Source organism: Dermacentor silvarum, chromosome 2 (assembly GCF_013339745.2).
Source record: "Dermacentor silvarum isolate Dsil-2018 chromosome 2, BIME_Dsil_1.4, whole genome shotgun sequence".
In the NCBI taxonomy this organism is placed as follows: Eukaryota; Metazoa; Arthropoda; class Arachnida; order Ixodida; family Ixodidae; genus Dermacentor; species Dermacentor silvarum.
Window position 1 is genome coordinate 237,037,374 of NC_051155.1, and position 23,573 is coordinate 237,060,946.

The 23,573-nt window shown below is 45.0% G+C and overlaps 1 protein-coding gene across 5 annotated transcripts in view; it reads right to left on the reverse strand.

Annotated features, from left to right (window-relative positions):
- Window positions 1–2,749: 2,749 nt before the first annotated feature.
- The window catches only part of LOC119442906 (myelin expression factor 2), a 28,363-nt gene continuing 7,539 nt past the window's right edge, over window positions 2,750–23,573 (reverse strand). For 4 of the 5 annotated variants that reach the window (XM_049662453.1, XM_037707969.2, XM_049662452.1 and 1 more), the window contains exons 4-12: window positions 20,261–20,354; window positions 19,695–19,928; window positions 16,168–16,321; window positions 14,928–15,026; window positions 11,001–11,060; window positions 9,712–10,145; window positions 9,176–9,227; window positions 5,037–5,120; window positions 2,750–3,901 (exon numbers count right to left, since the gene is read on the reverse strand). In XM_049662453.1, coding sequence (XP_049518410.1) covers window positions 3,846–3,901; window positions 5,037–5,120; window positions 9,176–9,227; window positions 9,712–10,145; window positions 11,001–11,060; window positions 14,928–15,026; window positions 16,168–16,321; window positions 19,695–19,928; window positions 20,261–20,354 — 1,267 coding nt within the window. In that variant the 3' untranslated portion in view covers window positions 2,750–3,845. Of the gene's footprint in view, window positions 3,902–5,036; window positions 5,173–9,175; window positions 9,228–9,711; window positions 10,146–11,000; window positions 11,061–14,927; window positions 15,027–16,167; window positions 16,322–19,694; window positions 19,929–20,260; window positions 20,355–23,573 lie in introns of all 5 variants that reach the window. The other variant, XR_007465739.1, reaches the window with a different exon arrangement.

Below are 23,573 nucleotides of genomic sequence, written 5' to 3' on the forward strand. Positions count from 1 at the left end.
CACACATACCCACCAGCACACCACAGAGCAGATAGGCAGGCACCTTTTTGTCCAGCAGACTATAAGAGCCACCAGAAGTTTGGAAAAATGCTTCTTGAGAAGTGGAACAGAGGAAACACCAATCTCTACTAGTCCCATTCGGTTTGCTGCAGACGTAGGGTACACGGAAGTAGGCTAATGCTTTTCAGATGTTTATCCTTTGCCAGTTTCATTTTACTTCAATGGCCTACAAAAAAACAGAATAGTCGTGCCTAAAGGAGGGCACTGAACTTGTGACCAAACCCCGCTCCATTTCCAGAAAATCACCAACATGTTGTACATACATATAAGAAAGGTCCCACGGAATAAACCGCCATTTCTCATGCACCTGTGAACGATTCTTTTTCATTCGCTTGCTGCAAACCAGTAACCACCACCAGCTCAAGACAACTGTGAAGCTGTATTTTCCAAGATGAATCTGCTAGTGTAATTCATGCTCCTGAGGTAAAAAAAATAAATACGACGAGGCCCTTCATGAATAGATGTGTGCACAACTGTATCAACAGCACTGTGTAGCCACCGCAGGGTGCAACCAAGTAATCGGCAATGATATCAGGAGGAGTTGTAACTACAAGGGAAGCAGGTAAAAGTTTCGAGGCAGAGAGGAGGGAGGCATGGTGAAAACAGTCCTTTTCTGGCAATTTTGAAACATCTACACTTCTTCAAAAGGGACATCATGGTCCTCTTTTTATGGCTTCAGCTTACATAGTGTCACAGTTACCATACTGGTCAGCAAATGCAGGACACGCGAACAAAGCAGACCAGACAAAACCGTCAGGACAGGAACCTCAGATTCTCATGACCCACATTTCACTGGCTCGCATTATCTTTTGCTACTCTAGTGCGTTACAGCATTGCCACTTGCAGTGGGCACAAAAATAGCTACACCCCAGCAGCCTCACTTGCACAGGAATTACACTCGGTGACCAACTTTGTATTACAAGGCATAAAGACCAATGCAACGAGCGAAACTTGGAAAACACCAGCCAGCTATTGAAAAGTCTGCTTGTGCTGCATTGTGCCTTGGATCTGCCAGCCTTCGAGTGAAAAGCAGCATACAGCTTAAACGCACAAGTCTTGTCAGCTTTAACATCCAGAGATGCAAGCCATCAACACAGCAGTGAACACTGGCAATGATTCAAAACAGCAGACCTAGGCAGAGCTGTGAAAATGCACATGCTGTCACTACCAAAATTTTTTATTAAATATTATGGCAACCACAAAAAAACTTAGTGCCCTTCTACTCTGTGAAGGACAACAACCAGCGAAGCTGTTATGTGTTGTTCTAAAATGACAAAATTAAATATATGCAATTAAAGCATCAAGAGACACCCCAATCCTCCTTTATCCACCTTAATTGGTGGGTAGACTGACGTAATAGTCATCCATCACTGGTTTTGACACATGTTAAAGAACTTGCATACATAATCAACTGTGGATTCAATTTTGTCCAAGCGACTTTCTACACATCCTGTCGATGCACACCTTTGGTCAGAACCTAGCCATATACAGCTTCGCTGTAAAAGTTCTTTATGCACGATTTTGTTTACCTTCAACTATCAGCAATGCAACCAGACCACAACTCCAATATATTTAGTTGTTGCATGGTTGTTGGCAAACAAACTTTTGCTAGTGACAGCGAGTACCTATGCCAAATGACCTATCTGACCCTTCCACTATGTGGGACTGTTACATGGCAACATAGCTGTGAAAGAAAACAGTTTGCCATATTAGAAATAGGACATATCCACTCAGCCTTCATATTGAAGGGTGCACCAACAATATGCAAATGTAGCTGGACCTGCAACATGAAAGCAGTGGAAAGAACCTACATTTTATTGGGAGTAGAGTTGGACACATGCCACCAACTTCCAGAAGTGCCAACAAAGAGCACGAGAAGCCAGTGTGCATGAAGCTAATAGGAGGCAACTTGATGTGCATTTTCACTTACTGCTTTCAAGGGAACTCCATGCTGGCCACACACACACGCAAAAGAAAAACCACAGCTGAAAGCATTCGGGCAGTAATGTCTGCAAGTGACGCAGGCCAGTCCTTCAAGAATATCTCTTTTTTTTTTCTTTTTGTTCCAAATGAAGTCTTGCATGAAAAGGGAATATAGTTTGCCCTAGTGCCAACGTACCATGAAGAATTGAGATGCACTAGCTTGGTGTCCATTATTTGGCTTGGCAACACATTTTACAGAAAAGTTTCATGCCATTCCACATCTGCCTGAATACTTAGAACAAGCTGCAGCAAAAACATTATTCGAAGAAAAGGAATGTCCTATCAGTTGACTACTAAGGACCACATAAGAACAAAGTTCAACGGGATAAAAATTTTCCAGAGGTACGTAGCTTTGTAATAGCTACCTATTTCAATGAGACTGACTTCCAGATAGCATTACTTGCATTGCGAAATGCAGACAGGAAAGAATGAGCAACGGCCAATTTTATAAACCTAAGCCGACATATAGCCGAGCACTCGAACACCTATCTATGAGCACTGGCCAATTCTAGTCAACGTACACCACCAGCATGCCACTAAAACGCGAGAAGTTGCAGGCAGGAGCGACCAGTTTGGCCAGCATGCCGGTTCAACCGCTGCCAGACTTCCGAGAATGCACGAAATGACCAGCAGGGTTAGTCCGACGTGTTGTGAACAGTGGACATGGGCGCCGCGTTAAGAAGCAAGGACACATCTCAAACAAGAGTAGTAGCACACGGAGACAAAGGAAGCTTTATTCTAGAAGCAACAAGGGTGGTTTCGCGGCAAGTGTGACCACCTGCCTCGTTATAGCTTGTAGAGCCCACGCTGCAGCCCACACGATCAAGAGAAACGGCGAGGTGACTTGCAATATGCGACTACTAAACTGTAGCATGAACTGAAGGCTTTTCGGACCAAAGTTGCAGACTGGTGCATGTGCAAATGTACATATGAGGATGCATCCATCAACGCCACTGCTTTGATGCTAAACAAAAGGAAGAAAAAGGACGAGAAAGGATAAAAACTTGTTGACGCTTGTGACTGTTATGGCAATTTATATATTCAGTGCTTCAAAATTGAGTAGCAATTAAAAAAAAAAAAGGATAAACAATGCCCCGCACATTTTATCTGCATAATGGATATTTATCTGCACAATGGATAAAATAAAGGGAAAAAAAAAAAAGACTACATAAGGGATGATTCGAAAGCAGGATGTTGTGCAGCAATGTCACAAAGGCTTGTCAAGTTTATGAGCCGCCTAACGCACCACTTGCTGACTGTTTCTTGGTTTTCTTCAGCAACACCACTGAAGTAATGAAAAAAGCTCGCGACCACTGGCAAAGAGAAAACAGTAAACAAGCACACCGCAGGCAAAATCTGCTATTTTTGTGAAGTGAGGATGCTAAGAAAAACGGGAACAAATTTAAAACCAATGACCATCCTCGCCCTTGCAGGTCCTGGACTGAAAAGTGATGATGTGCTTGGACTATACAAGCAAGAGAAACAGCTTTTAAAAAAGGAAGGACAGGACCATTTCCCCTCCACACAGTGCACGTGTGGCCAGCCGCTTCACAGTAATTGGAGCCAGCCATCATGCTTCGATGGACAGCTGTGGAATGGAGGAGATGGAACTATACATGAGTGGTGGGAGGTTTTTTTTTTCTTTCTCTGCTGACGGTAGTACACAGGATGAAGACGTCAAACGCTGACAGTGAGAGAACATGGAAAAAAAAAAAAAAAAAAAGACAGGAGCCCATGGAAAGAAGAAAAGAGGGGAGACCAGAAGGATTGACGATGACAAAGGACACGACGACCCACGATGCTCAGTAGAGGCGCACATCGATCTGGCGATTCTCGATGCGGATGCCGTTCATCATGTCTGGAGGGAAAGAGGGTCAAGGCCTAATAAGATAGCAATGACAATCACACCACGAGATTAAAGGTGCAGCATTCTTTTACAAAAACGCCTGAATGCTAAACAATGACTTCGCAACAAGCTAGTTCTGGGATAGAAAGCATGGACTACATCACCAGATGTCGACAACACTGCTGCTCACCATCTGCACTTAGTTGCAAATTTAGCTTTCTAAATGTGTATGGGTCACAAAATAAAAGGGTGGTGCCATGAGAGAAGAAACTAAATGTTCAACGTGCAGTTGTGACTGAACAAACAAAAACATTCAGTGCCAGCAAGTTTTGATCTCGCATTAAGTGCTGCCCCCTTTTTTTTCCCTTTCAAGAATGTTACAAAAGCACCATTCTAATTCACTATGAACTAACTACTACTTCAATCAGAGTGTTTAGGTTAGAGTTGCTATCTTGCATACATTCCAACATAGCAGCATTCAAATCTACTATATCTAATGCCTAATAGGCAGAAAAAAAGTATGCACAGCAAAGTCAACACCTACTACTAAATACGATGGAAAAGCTTGCAAGCAGAGCACAGCTACACTAAGGTACTCATAACTTTTAAGCCAAAATATTTATATGCTGCTCAAAGGGACCTTGAAAAAGAATGTAAAGCTGCATTAGTAAATTTCAGCTACTCAAATAGAAAAATATCTACTCGCATTGTGAAAGGAGGAAGACAATAAAAGAAAAAAAGGGCAGGTGCTGAAGCTAAAGTTCCCACACCAGCCTGCCATGACGTCGTGGATTTTGATAGTGCCTGCTCAGGTCTAGCTGTTTATTGGCAAATAAGGACTACATTACAATTGGAATCAACCATGCAACCTACAAAGTTCTATATTAAAACGACCTAAATAGACTGACATTGACATATCGGTGCTAAGGTTTCGATAGGAAATTCAACGAAGGAAAGCTTGGACTTCCCTTTTCCTCACTAGCGATCAATCTTCTTCCAAAAATGACCAGTCTAAAGTGATTTAGTGTCCTTTTAAAGTGCCATCATCCTCTAGATGTAGCGGAAATTACACTAAAATGGCAACACCACTTGCTGTACACAAAGTAAGCATGCTACCCGTGCACAATGTCAAGCTGTCAAAGGATACCAACAGCTCGCTGGGCATCCCGCTCGGAGTTGAAGCGCACAATTGCGGTACCACGTCCCTTCATGTCGGTGTACCGCACGCTCCCTGCATCAAAAACCAAAGGAGGACCTCGAACTGGGCTGCTTGCTGCGAGGAGCTTGAAGAAAAAAAGACCAAGGCGTGGCCTCAGAACGCAGTCTCTAAGGCTGCTGTCATGCAGGTCCGCCTTGTGGGTATGCGAAGCACAGCTTCAGGCTGTCAACTTCCCCGCCAACCTTTAAGGGGTACTGGCATCAAAAACTTGCTTTGCTTGCTTGGAAATTCCAGGAATCTTGACGTTGTGGATCACAACATCAAATTCATAAATACTATTTAGGATATTTACTTTTATTAATTTTTCTGTCTTTTGCCAATTGGTTTAAGATCTCAAAACTGCACAACGTGATACGAGAGACATTGTTGTGAGGAGCTCGGCACCTAGGTCTTTTTTTAATGTGCAACTAATCTATGAACAAGTGTACTCGAATTCCTTCCCCATCAAAGCACGACCTCCACGGTTAGAAATTGAACCAAGCCTTATGCCCAGCAGCAAACACCATAGCTGCGCCACTGCCGCTGTAGGTACGTTTACAATCGCTCATCACGATAGAGCAATTATGAATATAACTAATCAAGACACGGGAGCAAATTTCACGAGTCTTGCATATTTGTGAGCTTTGCATAGCATTGAGCAACTGGCAAGAAAGTTGAATACAATCCAAATTTTCGTGCCTGTACCCCTGTTAAGGTGCACACACCACATCAGAAAAGTTATCAGATGAGGTCACCTGAACTCAACCAACACAAGCTTTGAAAAAAGGCTGAAACATTTACCAGCCAGGCACATGGCAACACCATAATTGAGTGAAATTTTGACTGTATGCACCTGCACAATCTGGAAAGTGTTTAGCCACTTGATCTATCAGCAGTCGGCAACTCTGATGACATCCACAATTATTCTTGAGCAGCATCACAATGAGTTTTCCTTTACACAGGAGATTTCAAGCTTCAGGCATTTTATTAATACAAAATACTGCGACCTTTGACCAGACGAGGAAGGTTTATAAGTGCCATTTAAAGGTAGCAGTTTCATATGGAAAGGACCCCTCTCCCATTGAACCATTCTGCGGTTTCCAGACAAGTACTAACACATTTCGCCTGTGCTATTATTTCAATCAAGCACAGATACCTTCGAGGATTAATGCCCTCGCTGTGCCATGTGGGTTCTTCAGCATAATGTTGAGGGCCATTTTCAAATACAGTCGAGCCCATTTATAACGAACCTGAGTGTCACACGGCGTCCGTTCGTTATATCCCGAACATCGTAGTAAGTGAACAACTAAAGGTGCTAGTCAAAACACATTTTTCTTTTTTTGCAAAAAAGTCCATCATGCTCGTCTTGTTTCTGCAGTGCAAATCCGATGAGGGTGGTCCCCAGTTTAAAATACTTAAAGCGGTAGCGTGCTATGTAGCCCATCGCTACAGGCAGGCTGTAGTGCTGACTCTGAATGCACTCTTACGAGTGCTGGCTCTGAAGTTTCATCGTAATCAGATTCCTCTGCGTCGCTCTCGGTCCACACTTCACAACCGATGCCTCGTCCATGCACGGTTCCGCAATGTCATGGCCCCCCCACATCGGAGTCCACGCGCTGCCACAAATCAATGCCAGACTGATCCTTTTCGGAAGCGTCAGGCTCACCAGGCCTACTTCGACGAAGCCAGCCTTGCAGAAACAGTTCCGCACACAAGCGACCGTCACCTCCGCCCAAGCCGTCTTCCCCATCTCAATGGCTGAATACAGTGAAATTCGAAGCGGCGAGTTGGCGGCCAGGCACTCAACAGCGATGAGAAAGCGCTCCACAACGAGGCGCCTATACGCATCCTTAAAGGCATGTATTATGCCTAAATCAAGCGGCTGCACTTTTGAAGTCATATTAGGCAGCAAGAAAAGTCGAGTCACTGCCATCTGAGAAGTTAGAACGTGGTGCGCTGAGCAGTTAAGCTCGAGCAGCGCGTGCCTGCCTTGCCTCTGCATGTCGCGGTCAACCTCGCCCAACCACTCTGCGAATAAATGGCAAGTCATCCGCACCTTCGCATTGTGCCTGTAGCACAGCAAACGCCGTCCGTTTGCTGTAGCCGATCGGCAGGACTCAAAGACATTCGTTGCACGTGCGATTTTGTGCCATTGAAGTAGTGTATATTTTGGTGGTCGCGCGGGTTTCGTTAGTTTTAAGCGAAAGTTTGTCTTAAGCGGGGCTGTTATATGTGGACTCGACTGTATCCCACCAATGGTACCTAGTCCCGTTTTTTCCCCCATTGTGCATAAAAAAGGTAGTTCCATATATGGGCCCAACTTCTGGGCAAATCATGAATAAAAAAAGCTGAACAGTAGTCGCACACTCCACACAATTACCAGACACGTGCCATTGTAGTGTCTTGACAGTGTTTTATAAACACGAAGTGCATTGCGCAGCCAAAAAAAACCACTGCTTTCATGACTTAAAGGGCCCCTAAACCAACCACTTCTGACATTTTTAATACACCATTTAATTACATGATTACATTGTTTTAAAGTACACCGTGATAATCATCTTTCTTGAACATGGCTTCTCTACATGCCGCAGGTCCTATGCACGACTTCATCAGTGTAAAAGCTGTGGAGAGCCACAACACTGTGCGTTTTGAGGAAGGCGCGGGCTGGCCCATTGTGTGCCATTAATCATTTTATGAAACGCCTGTGGGGAAGGTAATGATAGCGAGAGCGAAACTGTGATGGCCACATAGCGATTCATAAGATGTCTGCAACTTTGTTATTACAGTGTCCTTCCAGAAATTTTTGTGGCGGTGTGTTCATTGTAGACTCGTACACAGCTGCCCCTATATTACCAATGTGCGAGCTCAGAGTGGTTTAGGGGCTCTTTAAAGTAAGGGCACCACAGGTTAAAAGCACTATAGAGGACACTTCAGACACCACAACCTTATGCCATGGAAAAACACCTTTGCTGTTGTTTTCTTAGCTTGAATGTGTGTGCTAGTGGTTTCTCATGCTTGAGCATAAAATGACAGTCGTACCAATTACAATGATAGGTGAATAATTCAAAGGCATTTGGTTGCGCACCACTCAAAAAATGGTATGATCCTGAAAGAATGGCATGTCTGGAGATATGCAACACAAGAACGACGTTGTAGTGAAACTGAAATTACGAAGTATGCATCCCTATGTTCATTGCTCAGAAAGAAACTGATTTCGGCTGGTCATGCTGATACACGTACATTTCATCTGGTTAGCAGCACGATCTACATCGGAAGTAAGAGAAGTGGCAGTGAACTTCTCATGTAGATCATTGCACTGCTAATCAAAGATGCAACATTACCAACATGCCCATTCAATCACCCTGGCGATATATATTTAATTTGCTGACTCCATCATGTGGACATTTACACCTGACATCACTTATGGGGCCTGACAAGTTGAAAGTGCCATGTTATTTGCAAGAGTTGAAAACTCTGCCTTTCACTAAGTTGTCAGGCAAAATAAAGAGGACAGTTAATTTTTTTCTTTTATTTAGCAGAGCTATGTCAGGGTGATAAATATTCTTTTTTTCCAAGTGAGCACATGCGTGGGCCATGCCCTATGTTCCTGCTAACCTAGTGTTGCAGGTCGCGTAATCTCCAAGTTTCCAGAGACGCAGTGAAGCAAGAATGTTTGTTCCCTGTTACCAGCCCTTTTCAACCCAACAGCATTGTGAAAGTGAGTGTACGTGGTCATTGAATGAGATCTGCTTGACACCATGCTTGTTAATTAGTATCCTCTGTAGTAGTAACATGCGGGTGCTCTAAATCTCAAAAATTACGGCCCTGATTTATGGCGATAATTTGTCTATAAGTGTGTACTGACAAGATGCTATCCACCTGGAATGTTCTGGGGACCTATGAAATTATTTTGATCGCTGTACCTTTAAAACCTCGACTAAATAAAACTCGCAATTTCACAAAAATTTTTCCGCTGTAAGTACGACTGCATTTATATTGAGGTTTGATGCACATTGTGGAAAATACTAACAGGCTTTGCTTCAAAGCACTGTCTCTGGTTTTCTATAGCACAGGTGGGAGCAACTCACCAACATCCCGGAAACGATCACGCAGGTTCTGCCAGCTGTAGCCCATGGGAAGCTGCGAAGACCAAAGCAGCAATCAGTGTCTACTTGCGGAGCTGGTAATTCTTACACGGTGTTGCCACAGTGTAGGATTAAAACTGTTAGCGTTTGTTAAAGAAGAGAGAGAATGAACTTCAGCTGTCGCCGCAACCAAAAGCTAACAGATTCGGCTCCGATGTGCATGTTTTGACTACATTTTATGGGCTATAATGAAGAGCAATAAAACGAGCTGTCACTACACTGCATGCACCACCAGCTAGTATTAGTAAGCACAGCAAGTATCATTTGCTTGGTAGTGCAGTCAGCTCAAGGCCATAAGCAGCATCTGGTATTAACCCACTGCAGAATGCTTGCGTTGAGAATGTTTGCACAATAGGTACACTATGGATAAAAATTAGTTAATAGCTGGTGCATACATATGCTGTTCGAACCACTTGTTCCGTTGCTTGCAATGTTTTCCATGTTTAATGTAAACCAGAGAACCCTTGTGCAATACTTACATTCTGCACCATGATGGCATCGGAAGAGCGGGGACTTCGGTACCCATCACCACCGCCGAGATGCCGGTCGTAATCAAGACCCCCACCATTGCCAGCACCCAAGGCCGAGGCTCCACCGCCCAAGCCCCCTGACAGGCCACCCATGAGCCCTGTGGGCGAAGCCATGCCGCCGCCCATGAGGTTGCCTGAGCCCAGCATTGAGCGGTCCGAGAGCCCACCCAAGCCTCCAGCCGATCCCATGCCACCCAGGCCGGCACCTGCTGCACCCAGGCCCCCAGTTCCTGCAGCTCCGAGGGCACCAGCAGCGCCCAGGCCCATGCCTCCGAGGCCGCCCAGGCCCATACCAGCCGCTGCCGCTACAGGGTTCACACCACCGCCCATTGGCATGCCACCTCCCACTGGGCCAGTCATGTTCATTTGGGCCATTGCCGCAGCTGCAAAAGAGTGCACAAGAATAACTAAATTAACAACCTGCCAAAATATGGGCCCGGATGAGGTCAGCATGATAAAAAATGGCAGAACATTATTACAGTGCTAAAAGCGGACAGCTGCACTAGTTGAAATATTAACATTTTATGCATTTTCAATGTATAAAATTTCAATGCGCCTGCTTGCATAGCACAGCAATCTACGTTGAAAACTAACGTATTATCAAGGGCACAATTTGTCAGAGCAACACCAAAGGTTTCCCTCTGCTCTCAAAAGTATTCACACCTGTACTGTTAGAATGAAACAGCATTGAAGCCAGTCATAAGTTTGCACTGTGTTACTTACTAAAAGTAGAGCAAGTAGCATGTTTTGAGGCCTTAAAAAGAGTTGTACTTTTAACACTGCTTCGCCCGCAACTGTGGAGACGTTGCACAATAGACATAGGAAGGAAAGCCACCAATTCAAGGGCGAATTGCACAGATTGCGGGACTCCCGTGACGATGCAACAGGTATGGTTGTGTTGCCAAATGAAAATTGTGATATGTAAAACAGTTGTAAAGCCAGCTGCAACAATATTTCACTATTTCTAAATTGATTATCAGGCGTGTGCGAATAGTATATTTTAAGTTAGAAGCGAATGGTGATTCCGGACAAATATTTTTTTATGGAATACCTGTTGTGCAAACAAGTGCACGCCTGACAAGTTTGGAGGAACGCAATCCAAGAGAATTTTTTGTTGAGAATTTCATCTCGGGCTTTCGTTATAGCGGGGTTCAACTGTACTCCTCATTTATGACCAACTAAGGCAAAGTGAAACCCTGTAGCAGCCTGCATGAAAGTAAAAAGGAAAATGCTCTTACCACTCATTTGAAGAGGGTTGCCACCAGCTCCAAGGCCCTTGCCTATGCCTTGAAGGCCAGCTGTAAAATGACAACAAGGTTTTGGGACCAAATTCAACCCAAGTGAACTGTGCTCTTGTGTTTGTGTTGATTTTTCAGACCTGCCAACCTTGATATGACAGAAAACTAGAAAATACAAAACAAGGTGAAGGATACGATAACAGTTCCCATTACAGTCAAACCTCTTTAATACATACCCACTTCATGTGTAATTGCGGTTTAAATGTAGTCGCAAAGATTCCCCCACCCAGTCCCCATTGAAACCCATGTATTGGCTGACCGCTTAAGCCGTAGTCACTCATTGCCGACCAAACGGTTAGTGTGTACTATTTTTTTCTTATCTACACATGCAGGCACAAAATTGGCAAAATCTCATGTGCGCAGACATTCGATTCTCGAGTTGCGACACTCTGACGACAGTCGCCAGCAATAGTGAACTTAAAACATGGCCACCATGACCTATTTCCTGATCATACAGCTGTTGCCGATTGCTGCCCACAAAAGTATGGCCTTCCAGATTTACTCCCGGTAACGTGAAGAAGCCGCCAGTAGGAGGTGTGAAATCGCTCTCGCCGTGGAATTCAAGTAGTAACCATGCAGAAGCACATTTTATATTTCTGCCGTCACCTTGGACATCGCTTTGAGGTTCCGTATAAAGTCCAAACGCGGCAACATCATCGCCACGCGCCGTACGTGCAAGTGAAAGCTTGCGAGGGTCAGCTTACTCAAACTTGCGTGTGTGAGGGAGAAAGGCGGGGCGGAAGCCCGCTTCTGTTGCTCGCGAGGCACGGCGGGGGAGGCGAGAAAGGGAGGGGTTTACTTCGGCGGCAGCCGCGCGAGCTCCGTATCTTTTTTTTTACTCCGCCACGGCAGCAAGTGAAAATTACCTATTTTTTTGCTGCCTACCGGCAAACAAAGCCCGTCTGAGTGCGTGTTTGAGAGCATCGTGACGTAGTTCTTTTCCGGCCGGTAAGTAGTCAGTAAAGTGGCATTGGCGGTTAATTCGTACATAGTTTATTGCGCACCTAAACGTCGTTCCCGGCCAACTACGTATTAATGAGGTTTGCTGTACTAAAGAATGAGGCTTGCACTTTAGAATGTGGAGACAAAATCACAAATGGCCTCTATGAATGCAAGACTGGTAACCTGGAAACAAGCTCTGAAATAAACACATTACACAGGTGTGCATTTGTATGCCATACCTGCCAACCTCAAGTCCTTCAAATTCGTAAACTCGCGACTGGGGGGAAGGGGGGGGGGGGGGGGGGGGTGCGTGCACGCGGGAATTCTGCTGAGGAGTACGACTTCACAGACACACTTGGAAGTACTGATGGAGTCTAGTACTGCCGCCATCACATTTCACAGCCGCTACGGCTACGAAACTCCGGAGTACCGGAGTCGCACTGCGCCCGATGCAGCAGCACATCGCACTAAAACAAAGTGAGGCCCACAAAACAGGTCATACTCGGGGAAAAAAGCCTAGCAAAGGTGACAGGAGAGACGACAAGCCACAGCCTCCGATACAGAAACTGTGCCTGCCCCATCCACCCGAAATCGCTGTCGTCTCTGTGGGCGCCACTTATGTACAGGTGGGTCTCTATGTTGAGAGTAACGACAACCAGTGATGTCCAGCCGTCATCGGGTCGTCCAATGACCTGATGATGAAGGCAACGTCACAAGAGTGAAAAATGTCCTTACTCTGCAAACAATAAAGGTTACAGCGCACACCCCCATCTCTATGCGCCCCTATATTAGTGGTGCCCCCGCCAATCAGCAACGATGTGACTTTATTATGAATTTTAAAAAATAATTTCGCGAATATAACCACTTTTCCATAAAAATTGAGCCAACATTCGTAAAATCGTAAGACGGGTCCAAATTCGTACGTTTTACGAAAAATTCGGAAGAGTTGGCAGGTATGTGTATGCCCTAACACAGTTCGACACCAAGAAAAATTGGAAGTAATTCTTGATTATTTCTGGCCATTGTAAAAATGCTGTTTGTTGAAAAACATTTTTTTAGATATTACTTAATAACAGCATTAATTATTTAGTAATTATAGTGTTAACTATCCACAGTGGAAACTTCACTCAAGAATATCGGAAACATAAATATGGGCTTTGCATTAAATTTTGCACTTCAATCAGCATTTCCAGGCATCTAACTCAATGCAGCACATGATACATTGGGCATTACAGGGTTAATAAGACAAGTTTACAGCAATAGCAGCGGTGTGAATGCCCAAAGTAATTTTGTAGCAATTTTTGGAGCAGATATAACTTCACTTTGGAGAAAACAAATTCAGATTTCGCAGCAATCTGTAGCACCATATACAGTCAACTTCTGTTACTTCAAACCCGACACGATCAACGAAATTAGTCGAACATGAGAAAAAAAAAATAATTTTACTTCAGATTTCGCTTCATTTACTTGGCAGTATGTCAAAGTCAACTTCACCGCAATACAGACGTGTTATGGGGTGAATCCTACCAAACAATTTACTTGGCAGTGTGTCTTGAAGTTAACTTCACTGCAATACAGACGTGTTATGGGGTGAATCCTACCAAGCAGTGAAAGGTGCGACCGTTGCGGGATATAGCAGTCTTCTGCTTTCTTAACTTACACACACAAATGCCTTAATTTACACAGCCTTTTTAATTTACACACAGACATGCAAAAACTTCGGTCACAGTACAAGCACCAAGACGCCTAATAAGTTTACCAACCCGGCTTCAGAGTTTTAAGCCCCTCGATTTCCTGAATTTTATTTTACTGCGTTTCTTTTTGCTAGCTTTTCCAACACACTGATCATTTTTCGCTAGTTCTCAGTGCTCAGCGTGTGCCTATAATTAAGTAACCTGTACTAGGCTCTGTTAACGGTTTCATATACGAGACATGCATGGGGAATGAAATTAGGGCGCAAATCACCGCAGCAACGTCATTAACAGCACTGAATGGCTGCCAGTATGCTTATTAGGCCTCAACTGTGACCCGCGACGGGGCCTGCGTGTCTATACAATTAAGAAACACCTACCTATGCTCCGTGACATCGGCCTCTTTCCATTCTTGGTATGCTTCACCTCACAGCACGGCTGTATTGCGGCGAAGCTGCCTAGTCAAATTCGAATTATCCGGCAAAGAATTTTGAGATCGAAATAACAGTAGTTTCGGCCCATAGCAATGTATGCGTGCAGGCCTGGAGCTTCGGTCAGGTTCAAATTAACGCAAGCCTACTGTATCTTATGAAAGCAATCTGGAGCACGCAAATTTTCATTAAGAGAATTATTATGGTTAAGATGGGAACAGTCTGCAGCACTCAAGTGTTGAAAAGCAGCCTAAAGGCATTTTCATAGTATTTTTGTACTAAGTGATGGCGAAGGAAATGGAGGTGTTTTCCAACAGATGTGAAGTGAAGAAGGTAGCGTGAATGAATGCCACAGTGGTTTATTTCTAGGTAACCCCCCATGACAGTTTTAAATAGACCAAACCAAGATTTTCCATGTGACTGACTTCACTTTGCCACTCACTACATTCAACAGAAGCACTGTAACACTTGGAGTTCACATTGAGTGATTGACTGTATGCCCCCTGAACAAGCTTTAAGTAGCAACATTCGCCATCTCCTTCTCTGAGCCCCCTCAATGCACGCACCTTCCCTCATCACTCGCACCCCTAGTTTGCTCTTTTTGATTGTGGCGATCACACTTCACAACACTTAATGCAATCACTGCAGTATCAGTATTTGTGATCACCGCGATCGTGGGGCTGTGCACTATGAGAAACAACTGTCATGGCGCCAACGCGAGTTAAATAGGGAAAAAAAAAAAAAGACAATAGGCTGTATTGTCAGCTCTGCACACAAATCAGTTGCAAGATGCGAAGACTTACTGGGAAGCTTTGATGGGAGCCCACCGTCGAGATCTTCGTTGTACTTGTCCATGCGGACGCTCATTGCCCGGTTGAACAATTTCTGGCCATTTAACATAGCTGGAAGTCTACAGTCAGGGAACAATACCTCTCGCAAACAATCAAGAACAAACGACAAATGAAAATTCGAAGACTGTCAGCGTTCCTCCGCTGTGAAAGATGTGAGAAGTAACATTTTGTGGCACCCATAATATGTCAACTAGTGACTTCTGGATTTGAGATATGGCACCATGTCACAGAGGCACTTTTCAATGGTAACTAATACCCCCCAGCCCTCTGCGACATCACGAAGCGCTGCGCGTGGACCGAGGGAGCGCCGCGGGAACAGAACAAGTGACGTGCAAGTTCGTCGGCGCCGCGTGCACTGTTCGCTATCACAAAATGCCAATACGAAAAGGAGAATGGACAACCACGGAGCAAGGGAGAAGGGAGCTTCAACACGCAGTGGTGGGGAGAGGGTGGGATTCCCTAGGAGATAACGAAACTAAATGGCAGAGAACTTTGCCTCGAGGTGTGGCTACACGGCAGCGCGTACCACTCTGCCACACCAAGTAAAATATGCATATAACTAGCACCCCAACTTTACTGTCAACTTCTGGGAAATTTTGGTGCAGGTTATAGGCGCAAAAAAAGGTTATTCTCCTGTTACGGCTCATGCTAGCAGGAGGGGTCCTTAATGCAGGACCCCTACGAACTTGGCTGCCTGTTCGGCCCACCCCACCAGTTGCTGGTCACGTAGGACCAAACTGGACAGCATGGGCTGGCTTTTCACTGTTCAGAAGAAGCTACGGAACATGCGAGTCTCACAAGCCAATGTTCATGTCCCCTCCACAAAAGTGTCGTGTTATCCCTGTATATAGTGTTCTGCTCCCACATGCCAGTGTGCCTCTGAGGTCAGTAGCAGCGTGGTGCACACACTTAATCTGGGAAGCTATGGTGCCTGCAGTACCTAGATAGGAGGAGCAAGCCCAAGTAGAACCGACTAGAACCTTATTAGTGGGTGCTCTATTTTCCTTCCATCTAATATGAATCATCTTTAGTCACTATGCAGGAGTAACAAAAGCTGCATCCTGTGGAAATTATTGCAGAATTTTGGCAAGGTTATCATCATCATATTGCATTAGTGGCGTGGGCCACAAGAACCGGCGACAGGTTATTGCCTGCAAGCCCGCAAGGTGACATGCACTGAAAGAAAGGATACAGATGGCCTGGACAGCTTCAATGGGGTGCTCAAATTCCACAATTCCGTGGCCCTTGCTGTTGCCTTCCTTGTCCGTCCTGAGGTCAACATTTGAAATACGGCCTGCAATCCTGAACACCTCTTGAAGTTTCTTTGCGGTCACCTTGTAGTCAAGCTAGAAACACAAAAGACAAAATGCACAGTGAACACAAGTGACAAAGCAGCAAATGCAACCAACTGGTTTTCTACACTATTATTGTACACAAAACTTAAAAGGGCCCTGGGACACTTTTGTAATCATAGAATGAGATCACTATTAAATTAGGTCACCTTGCAAATCTTCTGCTGCAAAAATTTTTCAAATCCTTTAAGTACAAGCGAAGTTAGACAGTTATAAGACCAATGAGCGGCTTTCTTTCTACAGTGGAACTCCGATTATACGACTTTGAGGGGACCACGCAAAACCGTCATATAATAGAAAAATTAAGAATATTGGCCGCGACGCCGTCTTGCTAAAAAAAAAAAATTATATATAAAAAAAAAAACGGGTACAGACCACCTGAATAAGCCCGCAGCACGAACCTGCACTGCTTTCAAGGAAGACAGATTAAATTATTAAAGATTACCATATTCATTTGATTGTAACACCGAGTTTTTCTTTTCATAATTTGCGTTGCTTGAACTCGAACCTCGCATTACATTTGAATAACGGCAAAATTGACCACTTTAAAACGAATATTCTGAATCCCGTGATTTTTAGCGCTACGTTGGCAACCTGTAACTTTACGGCTCAATTCAATCCATAGACAAGGCGACCGAAGTAAGAACTTGTTTTTGGTTGGAATCGACGCTCTTTTCGCTGTGCTTACGACTGGTTATGATGCTGCAATACCCTACGGCCTTTTGCGGTTCCACTCCGTTCATTCCAATGTTATGGCGACGTAGCGCATTTGGTATCATGGTCACTTAAAGGCACGAGCAATTTTGATGGCCGAGCAAGAAGCTGGGAAAGTCCGCCGCGGCTTGGTATTTTGACATCAATGAGTCTACGATTTGCGGATGACGGGACCAGTGTCAGGCCCACTTTAAATGCAAGGTCATTTGGGAAGATTCTGTGCAACATGAAGTGGCCTGGTACTGACCCCGAATGAAATGATCTAAAACAAGCTCGATGGCACGGAAGATGCCAATTCTCAAGCGTTCATTTTTGGAGATAGTTTCGCTATCGCGAGACTCTGCTCGTACTGGCACCGAACTCCTCGAAGTATACTGCCGACAGTTCTCTCGGTGCTGAGTGCGAGCTTAGGACAGCGCCAAAAACATTTGTCGGGGACGCTTTCAGTGCCGAGTCACGCAAAAGTGATCGATCGCCTGAGAAGACCACCACAGGAAAGCTCCGTCTCCACTTCAGAGGACCATGATGAGTGAAAAGAATAAAGGTACCATTTCTTTTTCCGTTCATCTCGCATTACTTAGCAGTTTTATTTTTTTTTATTTAGCGTGACTGGAAAGTCTTCTTTCTGGGGTTTTACGTGCCAAAACCAGTTCAGATTATGAGGCACACCATAGTGGAGGGCTCCGGATTAATTTTGACCACTTGGGGTTCTTTAACGTGCAGTACAACGCAAGCACACAGGCATTTTTGCATTTCGCCTCCATCGAAATGTGGCCGCTGCGGCCAGGATTCAATCCCGCGATCTCGTGCTCAGCAGCGCAACGCCTTAGCTGACTGAGCCACCCGGGTGGGTGACTGGAAAGTCACCCCTCGTGTCTTTATTTCCACTAACACGTACATTCGGGTAAATTTGGTATTCCACACCCGTTATCAGTCGCCTGCAGTGTGCTTACGTGCCAGCCTGCGTCTGCTTAGAGCACTTTTATCTTTTTTCTCAGACAGTACCAGAGAGGCGCCGTACGAGGCGGGTCGGTGTAAAATTGCGTCATATAATCAAGGTTATTAATACATTATTTCTATGGGGGTTCTGCCGGGACCATACCAATTCGTCGTAAAATGCGGGTCGTCGCATAACCGGGGGACGTATAATCGAGGTGCCACTGCATTTTTATTTCCACTAACACAGTTGGAAGCTACACAGGAGGCAGCAAGGGTGCAATGCCCCACTGGCCGGCCTCATCCGAAGGTTGAATGTCTCGGCAGAGAGACAGCACCTTGTGGTGGCTGATAGCTATGCTACACTTTTCATCTTGGAGGCCACACGCAGCAACTGTCATGTGCAGTCCTGCACTGCAAAGATGAAATGGTCTTTCGGTCATTTTGAGATACCAAACACATTTTTATTAACTCAAATAAGCCATAAGTATTACTGAGAATGTTCTTACTATCCCAAAATTAGTCAATAGCTGCTTGCGATGACGCTGCATGACGACACTGCGAAGGAGAGAGCGAGCAGTTTTTTTTTTTTTTACTGTGTTTCACACGAGATTGTAAATTACCTGCTGCATATAGCGCAGTGATATTTGGGGTCACACATTCACAGCAGCCTCTATGACAGATCAGCAATGTTTTCTTACTAGTACGTTCAAAAAGTGTTCAAGGGCCCCTTTAATGAGGCTCCTGTGAACATGTGTGCAAATTATTGTACTGCATGGTGCAGGGAATTTGCAATCTTTTGTCAAAAGCGGAGAAACATCGCTTGCCCTCACTTCCGCAATGCACGTTACATTGAAAACAGCTGCCCGACCAACACTATTACCCGATTTCATGATTGTGAGAGTATTCTCATAATACATAATTGCTAGCTTTTTGCTTAAATAAATGAAAAATATGTCTGCGATCTCAAAAAGACGGAAAAATCATTTCATCTTTGCACTACGCGAAGCTGCGTCTGCTATGCATGGCCTCCGAGATGGCAGCAGTGTGCTGCATAGCGTAGTCCTTTTGCTGCCCTGACACTCAAGTGTTGGCCAGGGCTCTGCCCCCTCTGCTTCTTTGCTGCGTAGCTTCAAATGTACTAGCGGAGACGAAAAGAGAAAACCGGGTGTCAGGGCAATATCTTCATAGCTGAAGGATTCAACAAATGTTTGCGCTATGAGATTGGCGAGACGACATTCTTCAATAATGAGGCCATTTTATGATTAGTGTTTCAGGGTCCCTTTAACAGATTGGCAATGCTTTCTTACTATGTTCATGAAGTGTTTTAAGGCCCTTTTAATGTAGAGACTTTCTAGAGACAAGCTATGGCTGCTATGCACCTTTCACCTTCATAGCCGAGGCATCTGGAGAAAAATCAATACCTACTTGTAATTCTTGCATAAAATATTTATCAGTTAATCAATTTATAGCCCCTAGTTGAAAAATCTGATGCTTTTTAATGGGGATGCTTACCCCCATTAAAAGAATGCCACACAAACATGCACATACATGAAAATTACTTTCCATGGTCACTTGTCCAAATTTGAACTTTGAAACAATGCACACTGTACTTACACACTCATGCAGCAACAATGAGATTTTCCCAACAGCCTTCACAGCGCATGCTTCTTGAACCTTTCTCGTTACACATGCAAATGTGATAGGGTATACTTACATTGGCCACAAACACTCTGTTCGAGAGGGGCCCCACAATTCCAAGAGAGTCGAGGAACTGAGGGCTCAATCCGTATGTGTTGAAACCCACACCACCGCCGCCGCCGCCACCACCACCGCGGCCATAGCCATCTCGATCGCCATCACGGCTGCCACGGTCGTCCATCATGCGATCACCACCTGACCGTCCCCGAGGAATTGGGCGACCGTAGCGGTCACGCTCCACGTCAAAATCCTGCATTGTGAAAGTCAAGTGACAGTTAGACAAAGGCAGGAAGCTTTTTTCGCGAGCAGCAGTGCTGGATGATGGGCGGGCATGATTAGAGTCAAGTGCTGACAATATGAAATATAACATCTATAGCATTTCACTTATTGTCACAGACAAAGCCTAGAATAAGTTGATCACATGTCAAAATGCATTTGCACATGAGCATTTACAGCAAAATAGAGGGCATGGTTCCATGTTCTATATCGATAGTAACCTAACCTAACCTAGCACTATTTGTAACAGCGAGCTTATCCAACTCAGACATTATATACAACACATTACACATTCTCTGGTCTTACCTCCTTCACAACGAGGAATCGGCCTTTCATTTCATATCTGTGAAGCACCTCAATTGCCTTGGGCACCGAGGCTTTGTCCTTGAGTTCCACAATCCTGCATAAAGAAGGCAACACATGAGTAGGAGCACACTAATGGTATCAGCACAGGGCAAAATTTCCCTACCATTGTCAGTGAAAGCCTATCTGGAATGAGTGCAATGCTTATAGCAATATCCTGCCGACTGCTACTTATTTCTTGCCTTAAGTGGCCAAAAGCGACAAAGGAGTGTGACAGTACAGGTAGGATCAGGGTTCGTACACAATATTTGGCTGGAAATTCAAGGACATTTCAAGGATTTCAAGGATGCAAAAAGGCAGAATTCAAGGAGTGTTAGCGTAATTTTATTTCCTCACATGACTTAGGAAAGCAGCCCTATTTTCGCATTAATTTCTCTTTCAAGAGCTGTTATCTCCGCTTCTCTTTCTTTGGCTGTTCGACGGAAACTTCGTCGCCTTTCGCCTTTCTGGTGGCTCTTCAAGGCAGATTCCCCCATCGTTGCAATGTCGACCGTCTTCTGACATAATGCGCACATTGCTCGATAAGGATCGCTTGGTTCCGGTCTCACCCAGTGACGATAGTCCGTATGTTGCAGCCACGCAGGCTGAAACTTGCACTTCCCGCCTGGCATCTTGTCAAAGTAAACACACAACGCAAACGCGAACTTCACTGAAATGGCGCGCACGAGGCCGACAAACGGCCCGACTATAGTACCTAAAAGACACATACTAGTGTGCCGAGAGCGGGTGTCGCGGTAGCACAGAGTGTGATGCCTGCCGCCGCCGGCCGCTTGGTGCGCTGCACTTCCGAGACTGTGCCGGACCATGCTGAGACATGGGCGGACTTCAGGGAAGACACGACGCGAGTCTCCCCATTTGCCCGGCGATCTGCCTCTTATGTTCTTGTCCCAATCCGCAATACGTTCGGGGTCTGCGGACGCGCTGGGTAATGAGATGAGCCGTTTCTTTCCGCGTCTCTGGGAAATCGCGGTTTCGCGACCTGTTCAAAGTTTCTTTACAGACGAGTGCACACATAGATGCAAAAAACCCACTCACAATAAGAAAAGACTGCAACGAAAGCGGCAGCAAGGCGAGAAATGAACTAAGCATTGCAATCGACGCGTAGCAATCAACGCATCGCAAACGAACGCGAGTCGAACACCGCAGGATTTAGCATGGTGCCGACAGGCATCGCCGTCTGGTGGCCCGCGGCAGCAGGCATCACAGCCCGCGCCACCGTCCCGCGTTGGAGACTCTCGGTGGACGGCACACTAGAGTATATTCTAGGCACTATACGCAAGCCGAGCGAGCGATATGTCTCGCATTGGATTGGATTTCCAATGCATATTAGTTGCCAGACGACGTAGGGGCTGCGAGATTTAAAACCGAAACTTCCTGATGTTGCCCTTTAGGCAACACAGCTTGTTTTCATGGGCATTCGTAAGCGAAAGGGCCTTAAATATCAGCATGACTTGCGGAGGTACATCGTTAATTTCCTCTAGCGGAACAAATCCCACGGGATTTTCAAGGATTACAAGGAGCCCACGGGTATTCAAGTAGTTTCAAGGGCCCTTGAACTTATACTGTCAATATCAAGGATATTCAAGGATTTCAAGGGGCTGTGCGAACCCTGGGTAGGATGCATTGACAACAGCTGCTTTCCCGTTTCCCAGATGCTCTGGAAGTGTACATATATGTGCATGAGCTTTTTCCTCTAATTCATGGTCATTGATGACCGCCCAATAGGAAAAAGAGCAGGGTTCGGAAAGTGGAAGGAGAGCAAGCAACGTACAATTAACCCCCATTAACTCACAGCTGCAAATACAGAAATAATTTCGAAATAAGCAAAATCACAAAAATAGAAGTTCTCTGGCTGCATGTAGCCATTCCAATATATACTAGTAATATATTCGGTCACTTGCACATGCATCAGCACTAGAGACGCTGACGTCTACGGGCAACAACATTGCTGGCATTGTGCCAAGACAGCATTCTTGGCACAGAGTCAATACGATTGAGTTTAATATATTTGAAGCCTGTCAATCAACTCTAACCGTTTTCAGACAAGCAAAAAGATGCTGCTGCTTTACTTTCTGTATCGTAATTAATTCCGGACAATTGAGCATTGAAAATCGAACCTGCATACAGAAGAGCGCAATTGTCCCACTTTTTCCAGACACCCACAGCTGATGCAGCATGTATGCCTCACTGTCACACAAGCGCGATCACACAAGCCAAACCTAACTTCGCTGAACCACTGTGGGCTCGGAGGTTGGCTTCTTTTGCATGCAGTGCGTGGGATCTTGCCGAAGTACAATTAATACACCGTGACCATATTAATGCGTCACTGACAGTGTCTTAAATGAGAGGGGAAAAAAAAATAAGGACCCAACCCGCAGCACGCTGTCGCGCAAGGCCACAACAAAGTGGCAGCAAGCAGCCGAGCAAGTGCGCATGGGCAGTGATAGACAGGCGAAAAAGATAAGCCACAACTTGGCTAGCGAGCTACTGCCAAGCAAAACGCAAGTACAAGTGATTTTCCTGGTATTTTCAAAGCAGGGATTTCAAGATATCCGTAGTCCAGGGCAAAAGCTTTTCGAGATCAGATATGAAAATTAAAAACACAAAGATTGAAACCACGGCTGGAAAAAAAATCGACTGATATTTCGATATCAGAGTTCAAGTTAACGAGGGTATACTCTATTATGCGCTGATTGTAGGCAAGCCAGCCGCAGCAGCCAGATATTGAAATCGTGCTCGGCATACTTGACAGAATCGGTGCAAAAGACGAGGTCCACGAATGTAGATTCACACACACACAAGCGTCAACTCTTAAAAGTTTATATATATATATATGCAATGAACAACTTGACAAAGATAAAGAACCGGATAGAAGCTCCTCAAATAGATCTTTTGGTATACAGTGGAATCTCGATGATACGAATCTCATGGGGTCACGAAAGATATTCGTATTAGCCGAAATTCGTATCATCGAAACACAATTACAACTAGCTAAATTATGGGGGATGAGAGCATCAGATCGTGAAAATCGCGAGAAAAATTTATTTTTGAAAACTACGCGTTTCGGTATCTGCAACCCCTAATCTACGCTGTTATCAAAATGGTTAGGCTGAAAACGCGCTAAAAGTGGCCGAAAAAAAATTTCATTCGTCAGTGCGCAGGGCAAGAAAACAGCTTTAAATCGGGCAAAATCACCGCAATTCACGGAGAAATATCTCGCATTTCCCGCTACCGAGCACTGCCATCTTGGTATCGT